General features: G+C 42.2%; 1 protein-coding gene across 1 annotated transcript; it reads left to right on the top strand.

Moving 5' to 3' along the window:
- Positions 1–182: 182 nt before the first annotated feature.
- Positions 183–7,861, top strand: LOC123104133 (sodium/hydrogen exchanger 6). Its single transcript, XM_044525885.1, has 22 exons — positions 183–583; positions 2,718–2,769; positions 2,895–2,954; positions 3,036–3,060; positions 3,151–3,236; positions 3,328–3,439; positions 3,530–3,592; positions 3,691–3,710; positions 3,786–3,880; positions 4,050–4,078; positions 4,591–4,622; positions 4,702–4,749; positions 4,824–4,884; positions 5,064–5,161; positions 5,235–5,310; positions 5,411–5,430; positions 5,586–5,683; positions 5,771–5,880; positions 5,955–6,041; positions 6,541–6,620; positions 6,792–6,892; positions 7,550–7,861. Exons 1-22 carry the CDS (start codon positions 370–372, stop codon positions 7,585–7,587), a joined length of 1,605 nt encoding a protein of 534 aa, XP_044381820.1. The 5' UTR covers positions 183–369; the 3' UTR covers positions 7,588–7,861.
- The last annotated feature ends 16,039 nt before the right edge of the window (positions 7,862–23,900 follow it).

The raw sequence follows: 23,900 nt of genomic DNA, 5'->3' as shown, positions 1-23,900 counted from the left end.
TGGTATGTATCACAGTCCAACATTTAAATACATCTGAAAGCAATAGTCATATCAAATAATTTATTTTATTGTTTGAGCGCGCATATCAAATATTTTTTACACACTAGTCCGCACACTCCACACAGCGCGGCCTCTCAGACCCGTCAGATCAACGGGCAAACCGACCCTCAGCCGTCCATTTCCGCAACACCGCCGCAGGACAAGCAGAGAGCATCGGTCCAGTCCGCAACTGGAGGAAAGGAGAGGCGTCGCCACTCGACTCGCCCGAATAACCGGCGAGCGAAGCGCGCGCGAGAGGACGGGCGAACGCATCGAACGAGGCGCCGGAGACGACGGCGGGGGAGGGCGCGCGCCGCGAGGAGGAGGAGGATGAGGATGGAGGCGGGGGCGGGGGCGTACTACGCGGCGGCGCCGCACCAGGGCGCGATGCCGGGGTTCGGCGGGGCGGTGGACGAGCAGCAGGCGGCGGGGGTGGGGATCCTGCTGCAGATATCCATGCTGGTGCTCTCCTTCGTGCTCGGCCACCTCCTCCGCCGCCGCAAGTTCTACTACCTGCCCGAGGCCAGCGCATCCCTCCTCATCGGTACATACCCGTCCATGTCCATCCACCAGCCCTCCATCCCCAGAGGTTCCAGGTCGGAAATGCCGATCGTATCACTGGCAACTAGCTAGGGATTCAGGCATTCTAGTCATGCAACCTCAAGTCTTCGCGGTCGCAGTGGATACGGATTCCCCGTGCGATTTTGATCCCGTGCCTTTAGTTCGGTCGGTGGGTGGGTGAGACGGAGCTGATTGGTTCAGGAATTGGGGTTGTTTAGTGACGAGTGGTGCGCGGTGGTATGATGATTGCGAGGATGTAGGATGAACATAGCGAACCAATCTGTGCGCGCTGTTTTATTTGGACCTTATAGAGTCCATTGAATATGGAGATCTCTTGAATATGTTGAACAAATTATAAAATGCATGCGCTGTACACGCTGCTGTGTACTGACAGTGTTCAGTTTTACTGCTGCGACTGAGTGTTGGTTCAATTGCTTGTAATTGTTGTGCTCTTTGGGAAAATACCTAGTCATCATGTGTCGGTTTTCTGATTTCTGAGATATAAGATGAATGCTGTGCCATTTGCGTTTATTTTAGTCATGCTTAAAGGATCGGCTACCTTTAGTTGTTGATACTTTCTACTTACCTTATAAACTAGCTAAGTTGGAGTGCTGAACCGCTGCCAAAATGCCATTGTTGCATAATGTGTTTAATTCTACACTCAGTATGATTCATGTTTCAAGCTTTTAGTTTGTTAATATATGTCAAAACAAAATGTGGCAGTCTAATGTCTTTGCATTCTTATTGGGTGCAACCGTGCAAGGTGATCGGTTCTTTGTTGTAATCCCTTCTGCTTGCTTGTATGGAACGCAATGCGGTTTCGGGTTTTTTTAAGAATGTGTATACGTATATGGTTATATTTTACTCCCTACAATCCCTTTTGGACTTAACGCGGGAACAAAGGGTGTAGGTAAAATACTAATGCTACCTTTAATTATTTCTACAACTTCCTTTCCTCCCAAAAGAATAAATACTAAAGGTATAGGCTCCGATACAATACGTAGGTCCTTTTGGACTTAGCGCGGGAACAGAGGGTGTAGGCAAAATACTAATACTACCCTTAAATTAGTTCCACAATTTTTTTTCTCCCAATAGGATAAATAGTTAAATACTAGAGGTATAGGCTCAATTAGTCAATTCTTGATGAAATTAACGAAGGGCTAAATAAGAACAACATGAGCAAAAGTGCACTGGGATGTGAGAGTGTAGAAGGACTTACATTTTGATTGAAGCTGAACATGCTAGAGGAATTACATTGTGGGTTAGAAGGAGAATTACAGTTGGTAGTACTAAAACACATGCATTCAGGTAGTTTATTACAAATCTTCACTACCTTACCCTCTCTTTGAGTGCCAGTGTCTTACTCTCTGGACTACGTGCTAGAACTTTTGCTTCAGTTCCTAATTATGCACACATTCATCTATACGCCTATTGCATTCCACTCTTCAACAAGGGCTGAGAAGCAAATGTAACCGTTGATTGGGTCAAATCTAGCTAACGGGCCACATTTAAGGGATTCACGGTCTACCGTGGTGTTTGAGCACAGCCATCCACGTGTTTGTAGGACCTTCGCTCTCAGTGGGGGAAAAAAACTTGGGAGCCAATTGAGAGGCCTTTCGGTTAGGAGCGTCCAAGACCACACTGTCTCCATGCGGGCGCAGAAAAAAAAAAGTTTGACACACGACGGCTGTGACCCAAGTAATTTGCCATCCCAACCTTGCCAAGTTGAAAACTTCCTGGATGCAGAGGCTGGCTAGAGAATCACTTCTCTCTTCAATGACTAGTTTTAATTCTGGAGCAAGGTCCATTAACTGTATAGAAACTATGTTACACTAATATAACGTACTCTCAAACTAAGTATTTATAGAGTAAACCTATGTAACAGCTTTCTGTAGACATTAAGCTTTTTTTTGAATTTTTCATTAAGCTACATTTGAAAATTGAAATTGTAATGCTGAGAAAGTGCAAACTACGTACATGTTACTAGCTAATATACCTAGAGTATCTTGAACCAAAGCAGTGCATTGTTATAATAGTTTCTAGAGGTACATTGAAATATGTCTATTAATTGTATATTATACCTTTGTTGTGTAGTTACTTATACTTTCTTATATCAGGAATGATTGTTGGAGGGTTTGCTAACATATCAAACACTCAGAAAAGTACTAGGTATATTCTTGCATCTCTTTTTCCTTTGTCCCAGTTGAAAGAAATCGCCATGTAAATTATCATAATATTTTTAATTTTGTGCGATCTTTGATGTTTGTTTGATCTTTGATTTTGAAATAATTCAGGAGATGGTTCAATTTTCGGGAGGACTTCTTCCTTCTCTTTTTGCTTCCTCCAATTATATTATATCCTTTAATGTATATACCGATTTTGTTTCTTAATTATTTCTTGGGAAGTTTGACATGTTTTACTTGACTGCACCTTACTCAGTCAGGGTTCAACTTAGCACCAGTAAGTGTTGAATTGTTGAGGTCCACAGTACCTTAATGTTCCATCAGTTCCAGGCTCACACCTAAACATTTCAAATTTTGTTTCTCGTAGAAACCATTCTTTTCAAACTTCGGTGCCATCATAACTTTCGCAATCCTGGGAACCTTCATTGCTTCCATTGTGACGGGTCTTCTAGTGTAAGAAACCATTTTATGTTGCCACTTTGCATATTCCTTCCAGTTCCCTCTATTAATAAGCATATAATGTTGCAGTTTACCTTTCTTGCAGCTACCTTGCTGGGTTAATATTCATCATCTATAGGTTGCCTCTGGTCGAATGTATGATGTTTGGTGCTCTTGTGTCGGCAACAGATCCTGTAACTGTTTTGTCTATATTTCAGGTTTCTGCTGTCCCTTCATATACTAACATGTGCAAGTTTAATTACTGCTATCTTAAAATAAATGTTTACATATTCTTCATTGAATTATAGGAACTTGGCACCGATGTGAACCTCTATGCTCTTGTTTTTGGAGAATCGGTTCTAAATGATGCTGTATGCGTCATTTTTTCGTACTTAAAACATGTTATTTTTAATGTTTTGTACTGATACTCACATATTGCTTGGTATTCACCTACGTTCTGACAATTAAGGTGGCTATATCCTTGTACAGGTGAGGGTGCTATTCCTAAGATTTTCTTTGTGTGCTTTCTTTCTCAATCTTGCTTTAAAATCCCTATTCGTTCAGGACCATGGCATCAATGAGGACAAGTTCTTCCGGACAGAATATTTTCCTAGTTATCTTGAGGTTTCTTGAGAACTTTGTTGGTTCTATGTCATCAGGTAATGTAATTCTAGTTCATTAAAACTGCTTATGTGTGGAACATTTCTAGTAGATTATAGTATTCGCTTGCTCGATGGGATTATTTTCTCTTAGTTTTCCTTATGGTTGTATACAAACCTGTATCTATCATTCCACATTTGATATTTCAACTACCTTTTTGTTGTGCAGGCGTTGGAGTTGGGCTTATTTCTGCTCTCATATCCTCTACTTTGCCTTTTGTTCAATTAGTAGGAGCCTAATTTTCACTTTGTTAATGCTATTTATGCAAGTATGGTGGTTTCCGTTGGTAACCTGTCTATAACAGCATATAGCTGAAACTGTAGTTTATTATTATAGATATAGCAGTCTAGCATGCCACTCTGCAGGCATCTGCACGGTTTTTCTCTGGTTTCTGAGTGTAACTCGGGGTGATCCAAGATTACCCTCAAATGGCGTGGTTATAGTGAACAAAAAGGGGGAAAATGGTTCGAAATGATACGAAAACCAGAACTTGGATTATGGCGGTTAAGTACAAGTGTATAACTTCCTTAACTGTCGAGAGTAAAGTGTATTTCTGTAGGATCGTCAATTAGAACACTTTGTATTGATATAGCCATGATGATAATTTGTATGGTTCCAGAAGGGATATGAATTGCACACTGGTAAAACTGTGTTGTTCTCATTTCTGTTGTGTAGACATGCATGTTTGTGCTCCTTAATTCTGTCGAACCTCTTCAAGTATGCAGAACTTGGCGTAGAGAAGTAAGATCTAACACATCTAATTTTTCCAAAACTAGAGTATATCATATGAGCAACTAAATTTCTTGATTTTCATCTACAGCTTACATAATCTGGAGAGCTGCTTGTTTGTGCTTTTCCCTTACTTCTCGTAAGTCGTAAGCCTATCTACTTTGCACTATGTTTCATTTATAGGTTGATATCAGTAACTGTCTTTTGTGTTAGGTACATGTTAGCTGAAGGCCTTGGCCTGTCTGGCATTGTTTCTATTCTCTTTACCGGGATTGTAAGTTTCAGTTTTGAGAACTCTGCCTTGTATTTCTTCTGTACACTGGAAGTTATACTTAGTTACTGAATTTCTAATGGGATTGTAACACCCAAAATTGACCAGTAACCAAGTTTAACTTACTGGGATCATAAACTCTCAGGCAAAGATACTTACATGATGTTAAATTTTTATTTCAGGTGATGAAGAGATACACATTTTATAACTTGTCAGAAGATTCTCAGCGTTTTACTGCTCGTTTTTTCCATTTGCTTTCATCACTAGCAGAAGCATTCATGTAAGTCAGATTCTACTTGCAGCATGTATAACTAGACAAATTTAGTTAATAAGTTGGTTATTCTTCTAAACAGATTCATATACATGGGGTTCGATATTGCAATGGAACGTCAAAGCTGGTCTCATATTGGATTCATATTTTTCTCAATTGTATCCTTTGATTCTGCACCAACTTGTGATTCTTCTACTTAATAAATATGTTGCAATTTTTGTTGTTTCCTTAGTTTATTTCTTTTGTCAACTAATGCAGGTTTTCATATTAGTTGCAAGGTATCATTCGTTGAACTGATCTTTATTGTTTCCTTATTTGATGGGCATGTGATGTGTCAGACTTGGTTGCTGAACGTTTGGAGAATATGTTCCATTTGTCAAACTTGTTTAGTCTGTTAGGCGCCTTACTAGGTTTCTCATGTCTCGTCTTGAAGGGCTGCAAATGTCTTCTCTTGTGCATACATGTTGAATTTGGCACGACCACCAAATTCCCAAATACCTAGGGAATATCAGCTGGCCCTCTGGTATAGCGGTATGTATTGTCATCAAACATGCTCATCGGATCATCAAATAAATACATTCAAGTTTAAGCTACTAGAACTTGGTGTTTCCTGTTCAGGACTTAGAGGAGCTATGGCTTTTGCCCTTGCTCTTCAGTCAGTTCATGATCTTCCTGACGGGCATGGGGAGACAATTTTCACCGCTACGACATCTATTGTTGTTCTAACTGTAAGTTGCTGCATGTAGTTCTTTTAGTAATTCTCTAAAACAACTTAAATAACTTTCTCACTGCAACATCCCAGGTACTTCTGATCGGAGGTTCAACTGGAACAATGCTCGAAGCCCTACAAGTAGTCGGGGATAGTAACCGTTATCGGCACCCGTACGAGGCAAGTGCTTTTGCAGTGTTGAATAGCAATGCATATATACTTTTATATCTAAAATACAATGGTAGGAACTGGCGTAGAGGGTCTTGTAGGTGGACAGGCCACCTGCCCGGTTTCGAAGCCTGTCTGCCCCATTTTAGGGGTGAAAAGGGGCAGTTGGATGTTGGATGCTGAGTGCCTCATATGTTATTCAAATGTGCTGGATTTAATGTCCCTGTTTTAAAAAACAATCATTATGTTTCTCCATATATATGGCAATTTAGTTCCTTGAAGAATGTTCACAACCTTAGAGTCAAATGGTGCTAAAAGGAAAAATATAAAATGTATGCTCCCTATTAGGTCAGTGCATACCCTGCTTTTTGTTCACTGTTTGACTTCATTCGTCCTTGTACATTTCACTGCTCAAGTAAAAAGCCATAGTATTACCGGCAGTTTATAATCATTATTTTTTGAGAAAATACTGGTTAATTATGTTTATGAACAGCTCACTTGCTGAATGCAGGAGAATTTTGAGGGAAGCAGTGAGGAAGGGACACCTAGTAAGAGCAAATTCCAATTGAAACTCAGAGATCTCCGGAGAAGGTGCACTACTTAACACCTGCCCTAGAAACTATGCTGCTTGTTCGACTTGAATTCTTCTTCAAGGAGTTCCGTTTTATTAGAATTGTGTATTTGTGTCGATAGCATTCTCTATTGTTTCTTGCTGCAGCAAGGGAGCAGGAGCTTTCTGATCAGGTTATTTTTGTCTTGCAGCACTTCCTCTTTTGCTTTATTGGACAGGAATTATCTCACTCCCATTTTTACCTCTCAACACGAGGACGATGATGATGATGACGACAACGATGATGATTCTTGTAAGAACATATCCTAAGTTTCCATTCCTTACTGTATATAGGGAAAACATCAAGTGAATAGTGAGCCAAAATTTGAATTGCGTAAAATTGGGTCATAGAAGTTTCTAAAAAATGTGCGAATAATTTGTAGTATTATGGAAGGTTTTCTTCTACATCCATGCAGTTTAAGGAGCAAATTCATTATCATCCGCAAGACATGAAAATGTAAAATGCACGGTATTGATATTGGATTGTATTATTCATTGTTCAGTACGTTTCTTTGTCTTTTTCATATTGTAAATGATATTCCCTCCGTCCCATAATATAAGAGTGTTTTTGACACTCGCTCTTATATTATGAGATGGAGGGGGTAGGTATTAACTTTGATCTTTGCATCGTCATATAACATTCCCGCCCTTCCCTAGTATCTACAGATTATTTGAGTTTTTCTTTAACCATTTACATGAGATTTTCACATGATCCGCGACATATATTTAATACCCCTAGTAATACTGCACCGAATGAGTTATAGTCAGCTCAAAGCAAAGATGCTTTCCCTCCCGCAGAGGCAAAGCATGACAACTGGCTCACATTATCTTAATTCCTTGCGCATATTAAGGTTATGCTCTTTATAACTCGAGTATTCCTTGCTGATTGACTATTGTTCTGGATGAACAGCAGGTGAAGTGTTGGGGATACCCAGGCCCAGCGCCTAGATGTTGGGAAGGCTATAGCTAACGACTGCAAGCACGAAGTGACTAGTTTTCAGCGGATTTATCAAAGTTGGTGTCAGGCTGCCAGATAGTTCAGTGTATAGGGACATTAGGATAGTTCAGCATGTGTGGTAGGAAAGAGCATCGTCACACGCGGAAATTTAATTACTAGGTATCCTGCTTCCTTTTGTGAGGACTGAGGAGGCTTGAAATTTTTATTTTTCCTGCACGTAGCATTTTTGCCTTCTTCATTTAACAGCGCCAGTTGTTGGGTTCACCGGAGTCTCATCTCGCTGTTTGAATTGAGAGAAACTCTTGTGTTGAGAGAGAAACGGTTGTACGAAGCAGAAGGAACGTTGCCATCTTTCAGTTAATACTCGTCAGTACTGCTGATGCTGGTTCGTACTGAAGATGATTCGTACTGTAGCGGAAGAGGTGGCATCAATGCCCTTGATCTACACTCTCCCAACTGTATGTAAACCCGTTCGATTGCGGTGCTTCTTTGGCTTTGGTCCCAGCAACTTGGCCATCACCGGGTCCAAGACATGCTCGGGGTGTGGCGGCTCCAACATGAAAGCTGCGAAGCCTGCGAATTCTTGCGAAATCCCAAAGAAGCAGAAACTTGCTAGGCTTTCTTTTTCTAGGGACCGAGGAGGCACGGAATTTTGTTCTTCCAGTTGAGAATATGCAAGTACGTACGAGTAGCATTTTGCCTTTCTATGTAACAGCACCAGTTGTGGGTTCATCGGAGTTTTGACAAAAACTTGTCTGTCTGCGTTGAGAGAAGCTCTTCTCTTCTTCTGATGCGTGAAGGTTTGAGGCGTCGGCGGCTGCATTTTCTGTGGCTGTTTTCTGTCTGCGTTGAGAGAAACTCTTCTGTCTTCGTACCGTATGGTTGTAGGAAGCAGAACGAACGTTGCCATCTTTCAGTTAATACTCGTCAGTACTGCTGATGTTGGCTCGTACTGAAGATGTTGATTCGTACTGTGGCAGAAGAGGTGGCATCATTGCTCTTGATCTATACTCTCTCAACTGTAAACGGTTCGGCTGCGATGTTGACGTCTGAGTTTATTTCAGCTCTGCTATCTAGTACTTCCTCCGTTTCAAAATAAGATGACTCAATTTTTGGAGGAAGTACTAGTCTTGTGTGTCCCTGTTGGTCACGCCGCTTGCTGCTTGCTCCCGCTGGCGGTTGACACGATCCTTTTGCCGGCAATGAGGATCTGGGTGATGCTTCGTTCACAAGTAAGCGAGTCTGAAAACAAATAGAAGACTTACGTGTTGCAGAATTTGCTTTTATGTCAAAAAGTAGCCAATGACGGAGGAGGGAAGATACGGTCACACAAGATGCCAAATCTTTTACTACTGGAAGGTTCTTTCTTGCATGATCCACAAAGCGAGCTAGTTACCGTTGCATTAATATGCTACTCCCTTCGTTTCAAAATAGATGACCCAACTTTGTACTATCTATTTTGGAACGGAGGGAGTATTTCTGAGCTGAAGTTTAGAATATGCTTAGGGTATCTCCAACCTTTAAATCGCACGCATCCGTCTCGATCGAGCTATCAGGACATATTTTGTCATCCAACGTATTACCCATCAGTCCGCGGATGGTCCGGACGTCGATTTTCCCGCAAACCTTCCACTTCTCCCTTGCTTTGCTTTTGCATCCTCCTCGTCCAACATTGTTGTTGTACCCTCCAACCATTGCCCAGGCATCGTAGGACGTCCGCAACCCCCACCAACGTGCCTGCCATCCTTGGACTATGCCGCCGTCCACCCAGGATCCCTTCACAACCACGTACCATCCGCCCCCCGCCGACGACTTTCATGGCGAACACCATGCCCGACAGGTGTTTGGTCAAATGCCATTGAGCTTTTTTGTTGCCCTCACCTTCAAATGGCTCGTTGCCATCGTTGTCGTCTTCCTCCTCTTTGTCGTTGTCGTCTTTGTTGCTCTACTCCTCCTCAGGGAGCGTGACGATATTTTCCTTCTTTGGGGAGCATGGCAACCCGCCGGAGCCTTCTTCAGCTCCAGCCCCAGCAACTTGGCCATCGTCGGGTCCAGGACCTGCCTGGGCTGCAGCGGCTCTGACATGAAAGACACGGAGCCTACGAATTCCTAAGAAATCTCGAAGAAGTCGGAACAAGGCAAGAAGTAAAAATGCTCACGAGCTAAAAGGAAGGCGGCCTCATGCAGAATGGCTCCAAGACGACGACGACGGGGATTTTGTCCAACATCAGATCAGTCAAAGTGTGGATGTGGGCCCGCACCTCGTCTTCGTTGACCTCCTCCGTGACGTCCCGCGTCGAGTCCTCGGGCCCCGTGTAAGAGTGGCTCGGTGGAAGAACTCACCGCTCCAGCTAGGTCAGCACGATGTGCACCCGCTCCAGCCCGCGGTCCTTTAGATTGCTGACCGTGTCGATAAGCATCTTACTAATCTCCGACGGCTTGTCCATCGGCTTCCAGGACCCCATGTGCTTGAGCGGCTCATTGACGACGGTCGAAGATTCGTCCCCAAGGCCGAAAGAGTACAACCAACCCTTGTGCCACTCTAGGACCGACCTCGGCATAGGGGGTTCGAAGAGTTTTATGGAGGGCCAGAGCTGCAGGTCCGCACCTTCGAGGTCGCAGATGTCGTTCCCATTCTTCTCGACCTTGGCCCGAAAGTAGCACTGGAACAACTCGAAGCGCAGAGCTGTTCCGAGGTAGCACCCACACAAAAGTGATGAAGTTGGTAATGTGCATAGTGGCGTTGGGCGTCAGATGATGCAACTGACACCGTAGAAGAAGGGAGGTTGTGCACGAAGTTGTGCAACGAAAATCCCAACCCGCAATCAAAGAACTGTTGGTGTAGGAAGCGCTCGGCCCGTCCGGTGTCCGGACGACCTCGGACCCCGGTGATGTCTACTACACAACCTTCTTCTTGTAGATGTTGTTGGGCCTCCAAGTGCAGAGGTTTGTAGGACAGTAGCAAATTTCTCTCAAGTGGATGACCTAAGGTTTATCAATCCGTAGGAGGCGTAGGATGAAGATGGTCTCTCTCAAGCAACCCTGCAACCAAATAACAAAGAGTCTCTTGTGTCCCCAACACACCCAATACAATGGTAAATTATATAGGTGCACTAGTTCGGCGAAGAGATGGTGATACAAGTGCAATATGGATGGTAGATAAAGGTATTTGTAATCTGAAATTAAAAAAACAGCAAGGTAACTAATGATAAAAGTGAGCGTAAACGGTATTGCAATGTGTTGAAACAAGGCCTAGGGTTCATACTTTCGCTAGTGTAAGTTCCCTCAACAATACTAACATAATTGGATCATAAATCAATCCCTCAACATGCAACAAAGAGTCACTCCAAAGTCACTAATAGCGGAGAACGAACGAAGAGATTATGGTAGGGTACGAAACCACCTCAAAGTTATTCTTTCCAATCAATCCGTTGGGCTATTCCTATAAGTGTCACAAACAGCCCTAGAGTTCGTACTAGAATAACACCTTAAAACACAAATCAACCAAAACCCTAATGTCACCTAGATACTCCATTGTCACCTCAAGTATCCATGGGTATGATTATACGATATGCATCACACAATCTCAGAACACAAAGGACCTCAAAGAGTGCCCCAAAGTTCTACCGGAGAATCACGACGAAAACGTGTGCCAACCCCTATGCATAGGTTCATGGGCGGAACCCGCAAGTTGGTCACCAAAACATACATCAAGTGGCACGCAGTATCCCATTGTCACCACAGATATCCACGGCAAGACATACATCAAGTGTTCTCAAATCTTTAAAGACTCAATCCGAAAAGATTACTTCAAAGGGGAAACTCGATTCATTACAAGAGAGAAAAGGGGGTAAGAAACATCATAGGATCCAAATATAATAGCAAAGCTCGCGATACATCAAGATCGTATCATCTCAAGAACACGAGAGAGAGAGAGAGAGATCAAACACATAGCTACTGGTACATACCCTTAGCCCCGAGGGAGAACTACTCCCTCCTCGTCATGGAGAGCACCGGAATGATGAAGATGGACACCGGTGAGGGTTCCCCCATCCGGCAGGGTACCGGAACGGGTCTAGATTGGCTTTCGGTGGCTACGGAGACTTCTGGTGGCGGAACTCCCGATCTATTGTGCGTTCTGGAAGTTTTAGGTCACGTAGGTATATATGGGTGCAGGAGGTATGTCAGGGGAGCCATGAGGGGGCCATGAGACAGGGGGGCGCGCCCTAGGGGGCGCGCCCCCCACCCTCGTGAGCACCTCGTTCCTTCCTTGACGTGGGGTCCAAGTCCATTGGGTGTGTTTCCTTCCAAAAAATAACTTCTCCAGTTGATTTCGTTCCGTTTCGACTCCGTCTGATATTCCTTTTCTTCAAAACACTGAAATAGGCATAAAACATCAAATCTGGGTTGGGCCTCCGGTTAATAGGTTAGTCCCGAAAGTAATATAAAAGTGGATAATAAAGCTCAATACTGCCCAAAACAGTAGATAATATAGCATGGAGCAATCAAAAATTATAGATACGTTGGAGACGTATCAAGCATCCCCAAGCTTAATTCCTGCTCGTCCTCGAGTAGGTAAATAATAAAAAAGATTATTTTTGATGTGGAATGCTAGTTGGCATAATTTCAATGTAATTATTCTTACTTGTGATATGAATATTCAGATCCATAAGATTCAATACAAAAGTTCATATTGACATAAAAATAATAATACTTCAAGCATACTAACTAAGCAATTATGTCTTCTCAAAATAACATGGCCAAAGAAAGCTATCCCTACAAAATCATATAGTCTGGCTATGCTCCATCTTCACCACACAAAGTATTTAAATCATGCACAACCCCGATGACAAGCCAAGCAATTGTTTCATACTTTTGATGTTCTCAAACTTTTTCAATCTTCACGCAATACATGAGTGTGAGCCATGAACATAGCACTATAGGTGGAATAGAGTGGTGGTTTGTGGAGAAGACAAAAAGGGAGAAGACAGTCTCACATCGACTAGGCGTATCAACGGGCTATGGAGATGCCCGTCAATAGATGTCAATGTGAGTGAGTAGGGATTGCCATGCAACGGATGCACTGAGCTATAAATGTATGAAAGCTCAACAAAAGAAACTAGTGGGTGTGCATCCAACTTGCTTGCTCATGAAGACCTATGGCATTTTGAGGAAGCCATTATTGGAATATACAAGCCAAGTTCTATAATGAAAGATCCCCACTAGTATATGAAAGTGACAACATAGGAGACTCTCTATATGAAGAACATGGTGCTACTTTGAAGCACAAGTGTGGAAAAAGGATAGTAGCATTGTCCCTTCTCTCTTTTTCTCTTATGTTTTTTATTTTTATTTTATTTGGGCCTTTTCTTTTTTTATTGCCTCTTTTCTCTTCTTTTTTTATTTGAGCTTCTTTGGCCTCTTTTATTTATTTATTTTTGTCCGGAGTCTCATCCCGACTTATGGGGGAATCATAGTCTCCATCATCCTTTCCTCACTGGGACAATGCTCTAATAATGATGATCATCACACTTTTATTTACTTACAACTCAAGAATTACAACTCAATGCTTAGAACAAATATGACTCTATATGAATGCCTCCGGCGGTGTACCGGGGTATGCAATGACTCATGAGTGACATGTATGAAAGAATTATGAACGGTGGCTTTGCCACAAATACAATGTCAGCTACATGATCATGCAAAGCAATATGACAATGATGAAGCCTGTCATAATAACAGAACAGTGGAAAGTTGCATGGCAATATATCTCGGAATGGCTATGGAAATGCCATAATAGGTAGGTATGGTGGCTGTTTTGAGGAAGGTATATGATGGGTTTATGGTACCGGCGAAAGTTGCGCGGTACTAGAGAGGCTAGCAAGGGTGGAAGGGTGAGAGTGCGTATAATCCATGGACTCAACATTAGTCATAAAGAACTCACATACTTATTGCAAAAATCTATTAGTTATCGAAACAAAGTACTACGCGCATGCTCCAAGGGGGATAGATTGGTAGGAAAAGACCATCGCTCGTCCCCGACCGCCACTCATAAGGAGGACAATCAATAAACACCTCATGCTCCGACTTTGTTACATAACGGTTCACCATACGTGCATGCTACGGGAATCACAAACTTCAACACAAGTATCTCTCAAATTCATAACCACTCAACTAACATGACTCTAATATCACCATCTTCATATCTCAAAACAATCATCAAGCATCAAACTTCTCTTAGTATTCAACACACTCATAAGAGAATTTTTATTATTCTTGAATACCTAGCATATTAGGATTTTAAGCAAATTACCATGCTATTTAAGACTCTCAAAATAATCTAAGTGAAGCATGAGAGTTCATTTATTTCTTCAAAATAAAACTACAACCATGCTCTAAAAGATATAAGTGAAGCACTAGAGCAAATGACAAACTACTCCGAAAGATATAAGTGAAGATCAATGAGTAGTCGAATAATTATGCAACTATGTGAAGACTCTCTAACATTTAATAATTTCAGATCTTGGCACTCTATTCAAACATCAAGCAAAGCAAAATAAAATGACATTCTAAGAATAGCAAACATCATGTGAAGAAGCAAAAACTTAGGATCAACCGATACTAACCGATAGTTGTTGAAGAAGAAAAGTGGGATGCCAACCGGGGCATCCCCAAGCTTAGACGCATGAGACTTCTTGAAATATTATCTTGGGGTGCCTTGGGCATCCCCAAGCTTGAGATTTTGTGTCTCCTTAATTCCTCTCATATCACGGTCTCCCTAAATCTCAAAAGCTTCATCCACACAAAACTCAACAAGGACTCGTGAGATAAGTTAGTATAAACCATTGCCAAAACCTTATTATACTCTATTGTATCAAATCACTAAAATTATTATTCAACATTGCATACTAAATGCCTCTGCATATTTAATAGTCCTATCCTCAAATAGAATCATTAAAGAAGCAAACATATGCAAACAATGCAAACATAACAGCAATCTGCCTAAACAGGATAGTCTGTAAAGAATGCAGCAACATCCATACTTCCTTAGCTCCAAAAATTATGAAAGAAAATTACCACTGTAGTAAATTTATCAGAGCTTAATATTCAAAAGGTTCCAACATTTTATCACATTCTGACTTTTCTAGGGAATTATTGCAACAGCGGTAAACTTTCTGTTTTCAAACAGCAACATGTATACTTGTAACATAGGCATAGTAAAGGCTATCAATGCCACTTTTATTGAAATAAAAGATGAAAAACATTGTTCTAAATAACAGAAAGCAAATCCTAACGAAATAAATTGACGCTCCAAGCAAAACACATATCATGTGGCGAATAAAAATATAGCTCCAAGTAAAGTTAGCGATGAACGAAGACGAAAGAGGGGATGCCTTCCGGGGCATCCCCAAGCTTAGGCTCTTGGCTATCCTTGAATATTACCTTGGGGTGCCTTGCGCATCCCCAAGCTTAGGCTCTTGCCACTCCTTATTCCATAGTCCATCGAATCCTTACCCAAAACTTGAAAACTTCACAACACAAAACTTAACAGAAAACTCGTAAGCTCCGTTAGTATAAGAAAATAAATCTACACTTCAAGGTACTGTAATGAACTCATTCTTTATTTATATTGGTGTTAAACCTACTGTATTCCAACTTCTCTATGGTTTATAAACTATTTTACTAGCCATAGATTCATCAAGATAAGTAAACAACACATGAAAAACAGAACAATGTGTAGTAATCTTGATCAAACGTATACTTCTGGAACTCATAAAATTCTCAAATAAATTGCTGGACCTGAGGAATTTATCTATTAATCACCTGCAAAAAGAATTAACTAAATATCACTCTCCAAATAAAAATGGCAGCAATTCTCGTGAGTGCTAAAGTTTCTGTGTTTGACAGCATGATCAACAAGACTTTCCCCAAGTCTTCCCAAAGGTTCAACTTGGCACAAACACTAATTAAAAGCATAAAACCACGTCTAAGCATAGGCTAGATGAATTATTTATTACTAAACAGGAGCAAAAAGGAAGGAACTAAAATAAAATTGGGTTGCCTCCCAACAAGCGTTATCGTTTAACGCCCCTAGCTAGGCATGATGATTTCAACGATGCTCATATAAAACATACGAATTGAAACATAAATAGAGCATATTGAAGAGTATGACTAGCACATTTAAGTCTAACATGAAGGAAATATGCCCTAGAGGCAATAATAAAATTATTATTTATTTCCTTATATCATGATAAATGTTTATTATTCATGCTAGAATTGTATTAACCGGAAACATAATACATGTGTGAATACATAGACAAACAAAGTGTCACTAGTATGCCTCTACTTAACTAGCTCGTTAATCAAAGATGGTTATGTTTCCTAACCATGAACAATGAGTTGTTATTTGATTAACGGGATCACATCATTAAGTGAATGATCTGATTGACAAGACCCATTCCATTAGCTTAGCACCCGATCGTTTAGTATGTTGCTATTGCTTTCTTCATGACTTATACATGTTCCTATGACTATGAGATTATGCAACTCCTGTTTGCCGTAGGAACACTTTGTGTGCTGCCAAATGTCACAACGTAACTGGGTGATTATAAAGGAGCTCTACAGGTGTCTCCAAAGGTACATGTTGGGTTGGCGTATTTCGAGATTAGTATTTGTCACTCCGATTGTCGGAGAGGTATCTCTGGGCCCTCTCGGTAATGCACATCACTTAAGCCTTGCAAGCATTGCAACTAATGAGTTAGTTGCGGGATGATGTATTACAGAACGAGTAAAGAGACTTGCCGGTAACGAGATTGAACTAGGTATTGGAATACCGACGATCGAATCTCGGGCAAGTAACATACCGATGACAAAGGGAACAACGTATGTTGTTATGCGGTCTGACCAATAAAGATCTTCGTAGAATATGTAGGAGCCAATATGAGAATTCAGGTTCCGCTATTGGTTATTGACCAGAGACGTGTCTCGGTCATGTCTACATTGTTCTCAAACCCGTAGGGTCCGCAGGCTTAAGGTTACGATGACAGTTATATTATGAGTTTATGCATTTTTGATGTACCAAAGTTTGTTCGGAGTCCCGGATGTGATCACAGACATGACGAGGAGTCTCGAAATGGTCGAGACATAAAGATTGATATATTGGAAGCCTATGTTTGGATATCGGAAGTGTTCCGGGTGAAATCGGGATTTTACCGGAGTACCGGGAGGTTACCGGAACCCCCCGGGAGATATATGGGCCACAGTGGGCCTTAGTGGAAAAGAGAAGAGGCAGCCCAACTTGGGCCGCATGCCCCTCCCCTCCCTTGGTCCGAATAGGACAAGGAGAGGGGGTCGGCCCCTCTCTCTCCTTTCCCCCCTCCGTGAATCCTATTCCAACTAGGATTGGGGGGATCCTACTCCCAGAGGGAGTAGGACTCTCCTGGCGCGCCTCTCCATGGCCGGCCGCACCCCCCTCCCTTAGTCCTTTATATACGGAGGCAGGGGCACCCCAGAAACACACAAGTTGATCCAAGTGATCATATTCTTAACCGTGTGCGGTGCCCCCTTCCACCATAATCCTCGATAATATTGTAGCGGAGTTTAGGCAAAGCCCTCCTGCAGTAGTACATCAAGATCGTCACCACACCGTCGTGCTGACGGAACTCTTCCCCGACACTTTGCTGGATCGGAGTCTGGGATCGTCATCGAGCTGAACGTGTGCTAAAACTCGGAGGTGTCGTAGTTTCGGTGCTTGATCGGTCGGGCCGTGAAGACGTACGACTACATCAACCAAACGCTTCCATTGTCGATCTATTAGGTATGTAGATCACACTCTCCCCTCTCGTTGCTATGCATCACCATGATCTTGCGTGTGCGTAGGAATTTTTTTGAAATTACTACGTTCCCCAACAGTGGCATCCGAGCCAGGTTTTTTATGTTGATGTTATATGCACGAGTAGAACACAAGTGAGTTGTGGGTGATATAAGTCATACTACTTACCAGCATGTCATACTTTGGTTCGGCGGTATTGTTGGACGAAGCGGCCCGGACCTACATTACGCGTACGCTTACGCGAGACCGGTTCTCCCGACATGCTTTGCACATAGGTGGCTTGCGGGTGACAGTTTCTCCAACTTTAGTTGAATCGAGTGTGGCTACGTCCGGTCCTTGCGAAGGTTAAAACAGCACCAACTTGACAAACTATCATTGTGGTTTTGATGCGCAGGTAAGATTAGTTCTTGCTTAAGCCCGTAGCAGCCACGTAAAACTTGCAACAACAAAGTAGAGGACGTCTAACTTGTTTTTGCAGGGCATGTTGTGATGTGATATGGTCAAGACATGACGCTGATTTTTGTTGTATGAGATGATCATGTTTTGTAACCGAGTTATCAGCAACTGGCAGGAGCCATATGGTTGTCGCTTTATTGTATGCAATGCAATTGCGATGTAATGCTTTACTTTATCACTAAGCGGTAGCGATAGTCGTGGAAGCACAAACTTGGCGAGACGACAACGATGCTACGATGGAGATCATGGTGTCACGCCGGTGACGATGGTGATCACGATGGTGCTTCGGAGATGGAGATCACAAGCACAAGATGATGATGGCCATATCATATCACTTATATTGATTGCATGTGATGTTTATCTTTTATGCATCTTATCTTGCTTTGATTGACGGTAGCATTATAAGATGATATCTCACTAAATTATCAAAAAGTGTTCTCCCTGAGTATGCATCGTTGCGAAAGTTCTTCATGCTGAGACACCACGTGATGATCGGGTGTGATAGGCTCTACGTTCAAATACAATGGGTGCAAAACAGTTGCACACGCGGAATACTCAGGTTATACTTGACGAGCCAAGCATATACAGATATGGCCTCGGAACACGGAGACCGAAAGGTCGAGCGTGAATCATATAGTAGATATGATCAACATAATGATGTTCACCAATGAAACTACTCCATCTCACGTGATGATCGGACATGGTTTAGTTGATTTGGATCACGTAATCACTTAGAGGATTAGAGGGATGTCTATCTAAGTAGGAGTTCTTTAAGTAAATTAACTGAACTTAAATTTATCATGAAACTTAGTACCTGATAAGTATCTTGCTTGTTTATGCTTGATTGTAGATAGATGGCTCGTGTTGTTGTTCCGTTGAATTTTAATGCGTTCCTTGAGAAAGCAAAGTTGAAAGATGATGGTAGCAATTACACGGACTGGGTCCGTAACTTGAGGATTATCCTCATTGCTGCACAGAAGAATTACGTCCTGGAAGCACCGCTGGGTGCCAGGCCTGCTGCAGGAGCAACGCCGATGTTATGAACGTCTGGCAGAGCAAAGCTGATGACTACTCGATAGTTCAGTGTGCCATGCTTTACGGCTTAGAATCGGGACTTCAACGACGTTTTGAACGTCATGGAGCATATGAGATGTTCCAGGAGTTGAAGTTAATATTTCAAGCAAATGCCCGGATTGAGAGATATGAAGTCTCCAATAAGTTCTATAGCTGCAAGATGGAGGAGAACAGTTCTGTCAGTGAGCATATACTCAAAATGTCTGGGTATAATAATCACTTGATTCAATTGGGAGTTAATCTTCCAGATGATTGCGTCATTGACAGAATTCTCCAATCACTGCCACCAAGCTACAAGAGCTTCGTGATGAACTATAATATGCAAGGGATGAATAAGACTATTCCCGAGCTCTTCGCAATGCTGAAAGCTGCGGAGGTAGAAATCAAGAAGGAGCATCAAGTGTTGATGGTCAACAAGACCACTAGTTTCAAGAAAAAGGGCAAAGGGAAGAAGAAGGGGAACTTCAAAAAGAACGGCAAGCAAGTTGCTACTCAAGAGAAGAAACCCAAACCTGGACCTAAGCCTGAAACTGAGTGCTTCTACTGCAAGCAGACTGGTCACTGGAAGCGGAACTGCCCCAAGTATTTGGCGGATAAGAAGGATGGCAAGGTGAACAAAGGTATATGTGATATACATGTTATTGATGTGTACCTTACTAATGCTCGCAGTAGCACCTGGGTATTTGATACTGGTTCTGTTGCTAATATTTGCAACTCGAAACAGGGACTACGGATTAAGCGAAGATTGGCTAAGGACGAGGTGACGATGCGCGTGGGAAACGGTTCCAAAGTCGATGTGATCGCAGTCGGCACGCTACCTCTACATCTACCTTCGGGATTAATATTAGACCTAAATAATTGTTATTTGGTGCCAGCGTTAAGCATGAACATTATATCTGGATCTTGTTTGATGCGAGACGGTTATTCATTTAAATCAGAGAATAATGGTTGTTCTATTTATATGAGTAATATCTTTTATGGTCATGCACCCTTGAAGAGTGGTCCATTCTTGTTGAATCTCGATAGTAGTAACACACATATTCATAATGTTGAAGCCAAAAGATGCAGAGTTGATAATGATAGTGCAACATATTTGTGGCACTGCCATTTAGGTCATATCGGTGTAAAGCGCATGAAAAAACTCCATACTGATGGACTTTTGGAACCACTTGATTATGAATCACTTGGTACTTGCGAACCGTGCCTCATGGGCAAGATGACCAAAACACCGTTCTCCGGTACTATGGAGAGAGCAACAGATTTGTTGGAAATCATACATACAGATGTATGTGGCCCGATGAATATTGAGGCTCGTGGCGGATATCGTTATTTTCTCACCTTCACAGATGAAACATAAGTCTGAAACATTTGAAAAGTTCAAAGAATTTCAGAGTGAAGTTGAAAATCATCGTAACAAGAAAATAAAGTTTCTACGATCTGATCGTGGAGGAGAATATTTGAGTTACGAGTTTGGTGTACATTTGAAAAATTGTGGAATAGTTTCGCAACTCACGCCACCCGGAACACCACAGCATAATGGTGTGTCCGAACGTCGTAATCGTACTTTACTAGATATGGTGCAATCTATGATGTCTCTTACTGATTTACCGCTATCGTTTTGGGGATACGCTCTAGAGACGGCCGCATTCACGTTAAATAGGGCACCATCAAAATCCGTTGAGACGACGCCTTATGAACTGTGGTTTGGCAAGAAACCAAAATTGTCGTTTCTGAAAGTTTGGGGCTGCGTTGCTTATGTGAAAAAGCTTCAACCTGATAATCTCGAACCCAAATCGGAGAAATGTGTCTTCATAGGATATCCAAAGGAGACTATTGGATACACCTTCTATCATAGATCCGAAGGCAAGACTTTTGTTGCTAAATTCGGAAACTTTCTAGAGAAGGAGTTTCTCTCAAAAGAAGTGAGTGGGAGGAAAGTAGAACTTGACGAGGTAACTGTACCTGCTCCCTTATTGGAAAGTAGTACATCACAGAAAACTGTTTCTGTGACACCTACACCAGTTAGTGAGGAAGCTAATGATGATGATCATGAAACTTCAGAACAAGATACTACTGAACCTCGTAGATCAACCAGAGTAAGATCCGCGCCAGAGTGGTACGGTAATCCTGTTCTGGAAGTCATGCTACTAGATCATGATGAACCTACGAACTATGAAGAAGCGATGGTGAGCCCAGATTCCGCAAAGTGGCTTGAAGCCATGAAATCTGAGATGGGATCCATGTATGAGAACAAAGTATGGACTTTGGTTGACTTGCCCGATGATCGGCAAGCAATTGAGAATAAATGGATCTTCAAGAAGAAGACTGACGCTGACGGTAATATTACTGTCTACAAAGCTCGACTTGTCGCAAAAGGTTTTCGGCAAGTTCAAGGGATTGACTACGATGAGACCTTCTCACCCGTAGCGATGCTTAAGTCTGTCCGAATCATGTTAGCAATTGCCGCATTTTATGATTATGAAATTTGGCAGATGGATGTCAAAACTGCATTCCTGAATGGATTTCTGGAAGAAGAGTTGTATATGATGCAACCAGAAGGTTTTGTCGATCCAAAGGGAGCTAACAAAGTGTGCAAGCTCCAGCGATCCATTTATGGACTGGTGCAAGCCTCTCGGAGTTGGAATAAACGCTTTGATAGTGTGATCAAAGCATTTGGTTTTATACAGACTTTTGGAGAAGCCTGTATTTACAAGAAAGTGAGTGGGAGCTCTGTAGCATTTCTGATATTATATGTGGATGACATATTACTAATTGGAAATGATATAGAATTTCTGGATAGCATAAAGGGATACTTGAATAAGAGTTTTTCAATGAAAGACCTCGGTGAAGCTGCTTACATATTAGGCATTAAGATCTATAGAGATAGATCAAGACGCTTAATTGGACTTTCACAAAGCACATACCTTGACAAAGTTTTGAAGAAGTTCAAAATGGATCAAGCAAAGAAAGGGTTCTTGCCTGTGTTACAAGGTGTGAAGTTGAGTAAGACTCAATGCCCGACCACTGCAGAAGATAGAGAGAATATGAAAGATGTTCCCTATGCTTCAGCCATAGGCTCTATCATGTATGCAATGCTGTGTACCAGACCTGATGTGTGCCTTGCTATAAGTCTAGCAGGGAGGTACCAAAGTAATCCAGGAGTGGATCACTGGACAGCGGTCAAGAACATCCTGAAATACCTGAAAAGGACTAAGGATATGTTTCTCATATATGGAGGTGACAAAGAGCTCATCGTAAAAGGTTACGTTGATGCAAGCTTTGACACTGATCCGGACGATTCTAAATCGCAAACCGGATACGTGTTTACATTAAACGGTGGAGCTGTCAGTTGGTGCAGTTCTAAACAAAGCGTTGTAGCGGGATCTACATGTGAAGCGGAGTACATAGCTGCTTCGGAAGCAGCAAATGAAGGAGTCTGGATGAAGGAGTTCATATCCGATCTAGGTGTCATACCTAGTGCATCGGGTCCAATGAAAATCTTTTGTGACAATACTGGTGCAATTGCCTTGGCAAAGGAATCCAGATTTCACAAGAGAACCAAGCACATCAAGAGACGCTTCAATTCCATCCGGGATCTAGTCCAGGTGGGAGACATAGAGATTTGCAAGATACATACGGATCTGAATGTTGCAGACCCGTTGACTAAGCCTCTTCCACGAGCAAAACATGATCAGCACCAAGGCTCCATGGGTGTTAGAATCATTACTGTGTAATCTAGATTATTGACTCTAGTGCAAGTGGGAGACTGAAGGAAATATGCCCTAGAGGCAATAATAAAGTTATTATTTATTTCCTTATATCATGATAAATGTTTATTATTCATGCTAGAATTGTATTAACCGGAAACATAATACATGTGTGAATACATAGACAAACAAAGTGTCACTAGTATGCCTCTACTTGACTAGCTCGTTAATCAAAGATGGTTATGTTTCCTAACCATGAACAATGAGTTGTTATTTGATTAACGGGATCACATCATTAGTGAATGATCTGATTGACATGACCCATTCCATTAGCTTAGCACCCGATCGTTTAGTATGTTGCTATTGCTTTCTTCATGACTTATACATGTTCCTATGACTATGAGATTATGCAACTCCCGTTTGCCGGAGGAACACTTTGTGTGCTACCAAACGTCACAACGTAACTGGGTGATTATAAAGGAGCTCTACAGGTGTCTCCAAAGGTACATGTTGGGTTGGCGTATTTCGAGATTAGGATTTGTCACTCCGATTGTCGGAGAGGTATCTCTGGGCCCTCTCGGTAATGCACATCACTTAAGCCTTGCAAGCATTGCAACTAATGAGTTAGTTGCGGGATGATGTATTACAGAACGAGTAAAGAGACTTGCCGGTAACGAGATTGAACTAGGTATTGGAATACCGACGATCGAATCTCGGGCAAGTAACATACAGATGACAAAGGGAACAACGTATGTTGTTATGCGGTCTGACCGATAAAGATCTTCGTAGAATATGTAGGAGCCAATATGAGCATCCAGGTTCCGCTATTGGTTATTGACCGGAGACGTGTCTCGGTCATGTCTACATTGTTCTCGAACCCGTAGGGTCCGCACGCTTAAGGTTACAATGACAGTTATATTATGAGTTTATGCATTTTTGATGTACCGAAGTTTGTTCGGAGTCCCGGATGTGATCACGGACATGACGAGGAGTCTCGAAATGGTCGAGACATAAAGATTGATATATTGGAAGCCTATGTTTGGATATTGGAAGTGTTCCGGGTGAAATCGGGATTTTACCGGAGTACCGGGAGGTTACCGGAACCCCCCGGGAGATATATGGGCCACAGTGGGCCTTAGTGGAAAAGAGAAGAGGCAGCCCAACTTGGGCCGCGCGCCCCTCCCCTCCCTTGGTCTGAATAGGACAAGGAGAGGGGGCCGGCCCCTCTCTCTCC

The sequence above is a fragment of the Triticum aestivum genome, chromosome 5A (genome assembly GCF_018294505.1).
Source record: "Triticum aestivum cultivar Chinese Spring chromosome 5A, IWGSC CS RefSeq v2.1, whole genome shotgun sequence".
NCBI classification, from domain to species: Eukaryota; Viridiplantae; Streptophyta; class Magnoliopsida; order Poales; family Poaceae; genus Triticum; species Triticum aestivum.
Note: the sequence above shows the minus strand (reverse complement) of the source record. Positions and strands in the feature narration are given on the sequence as shown.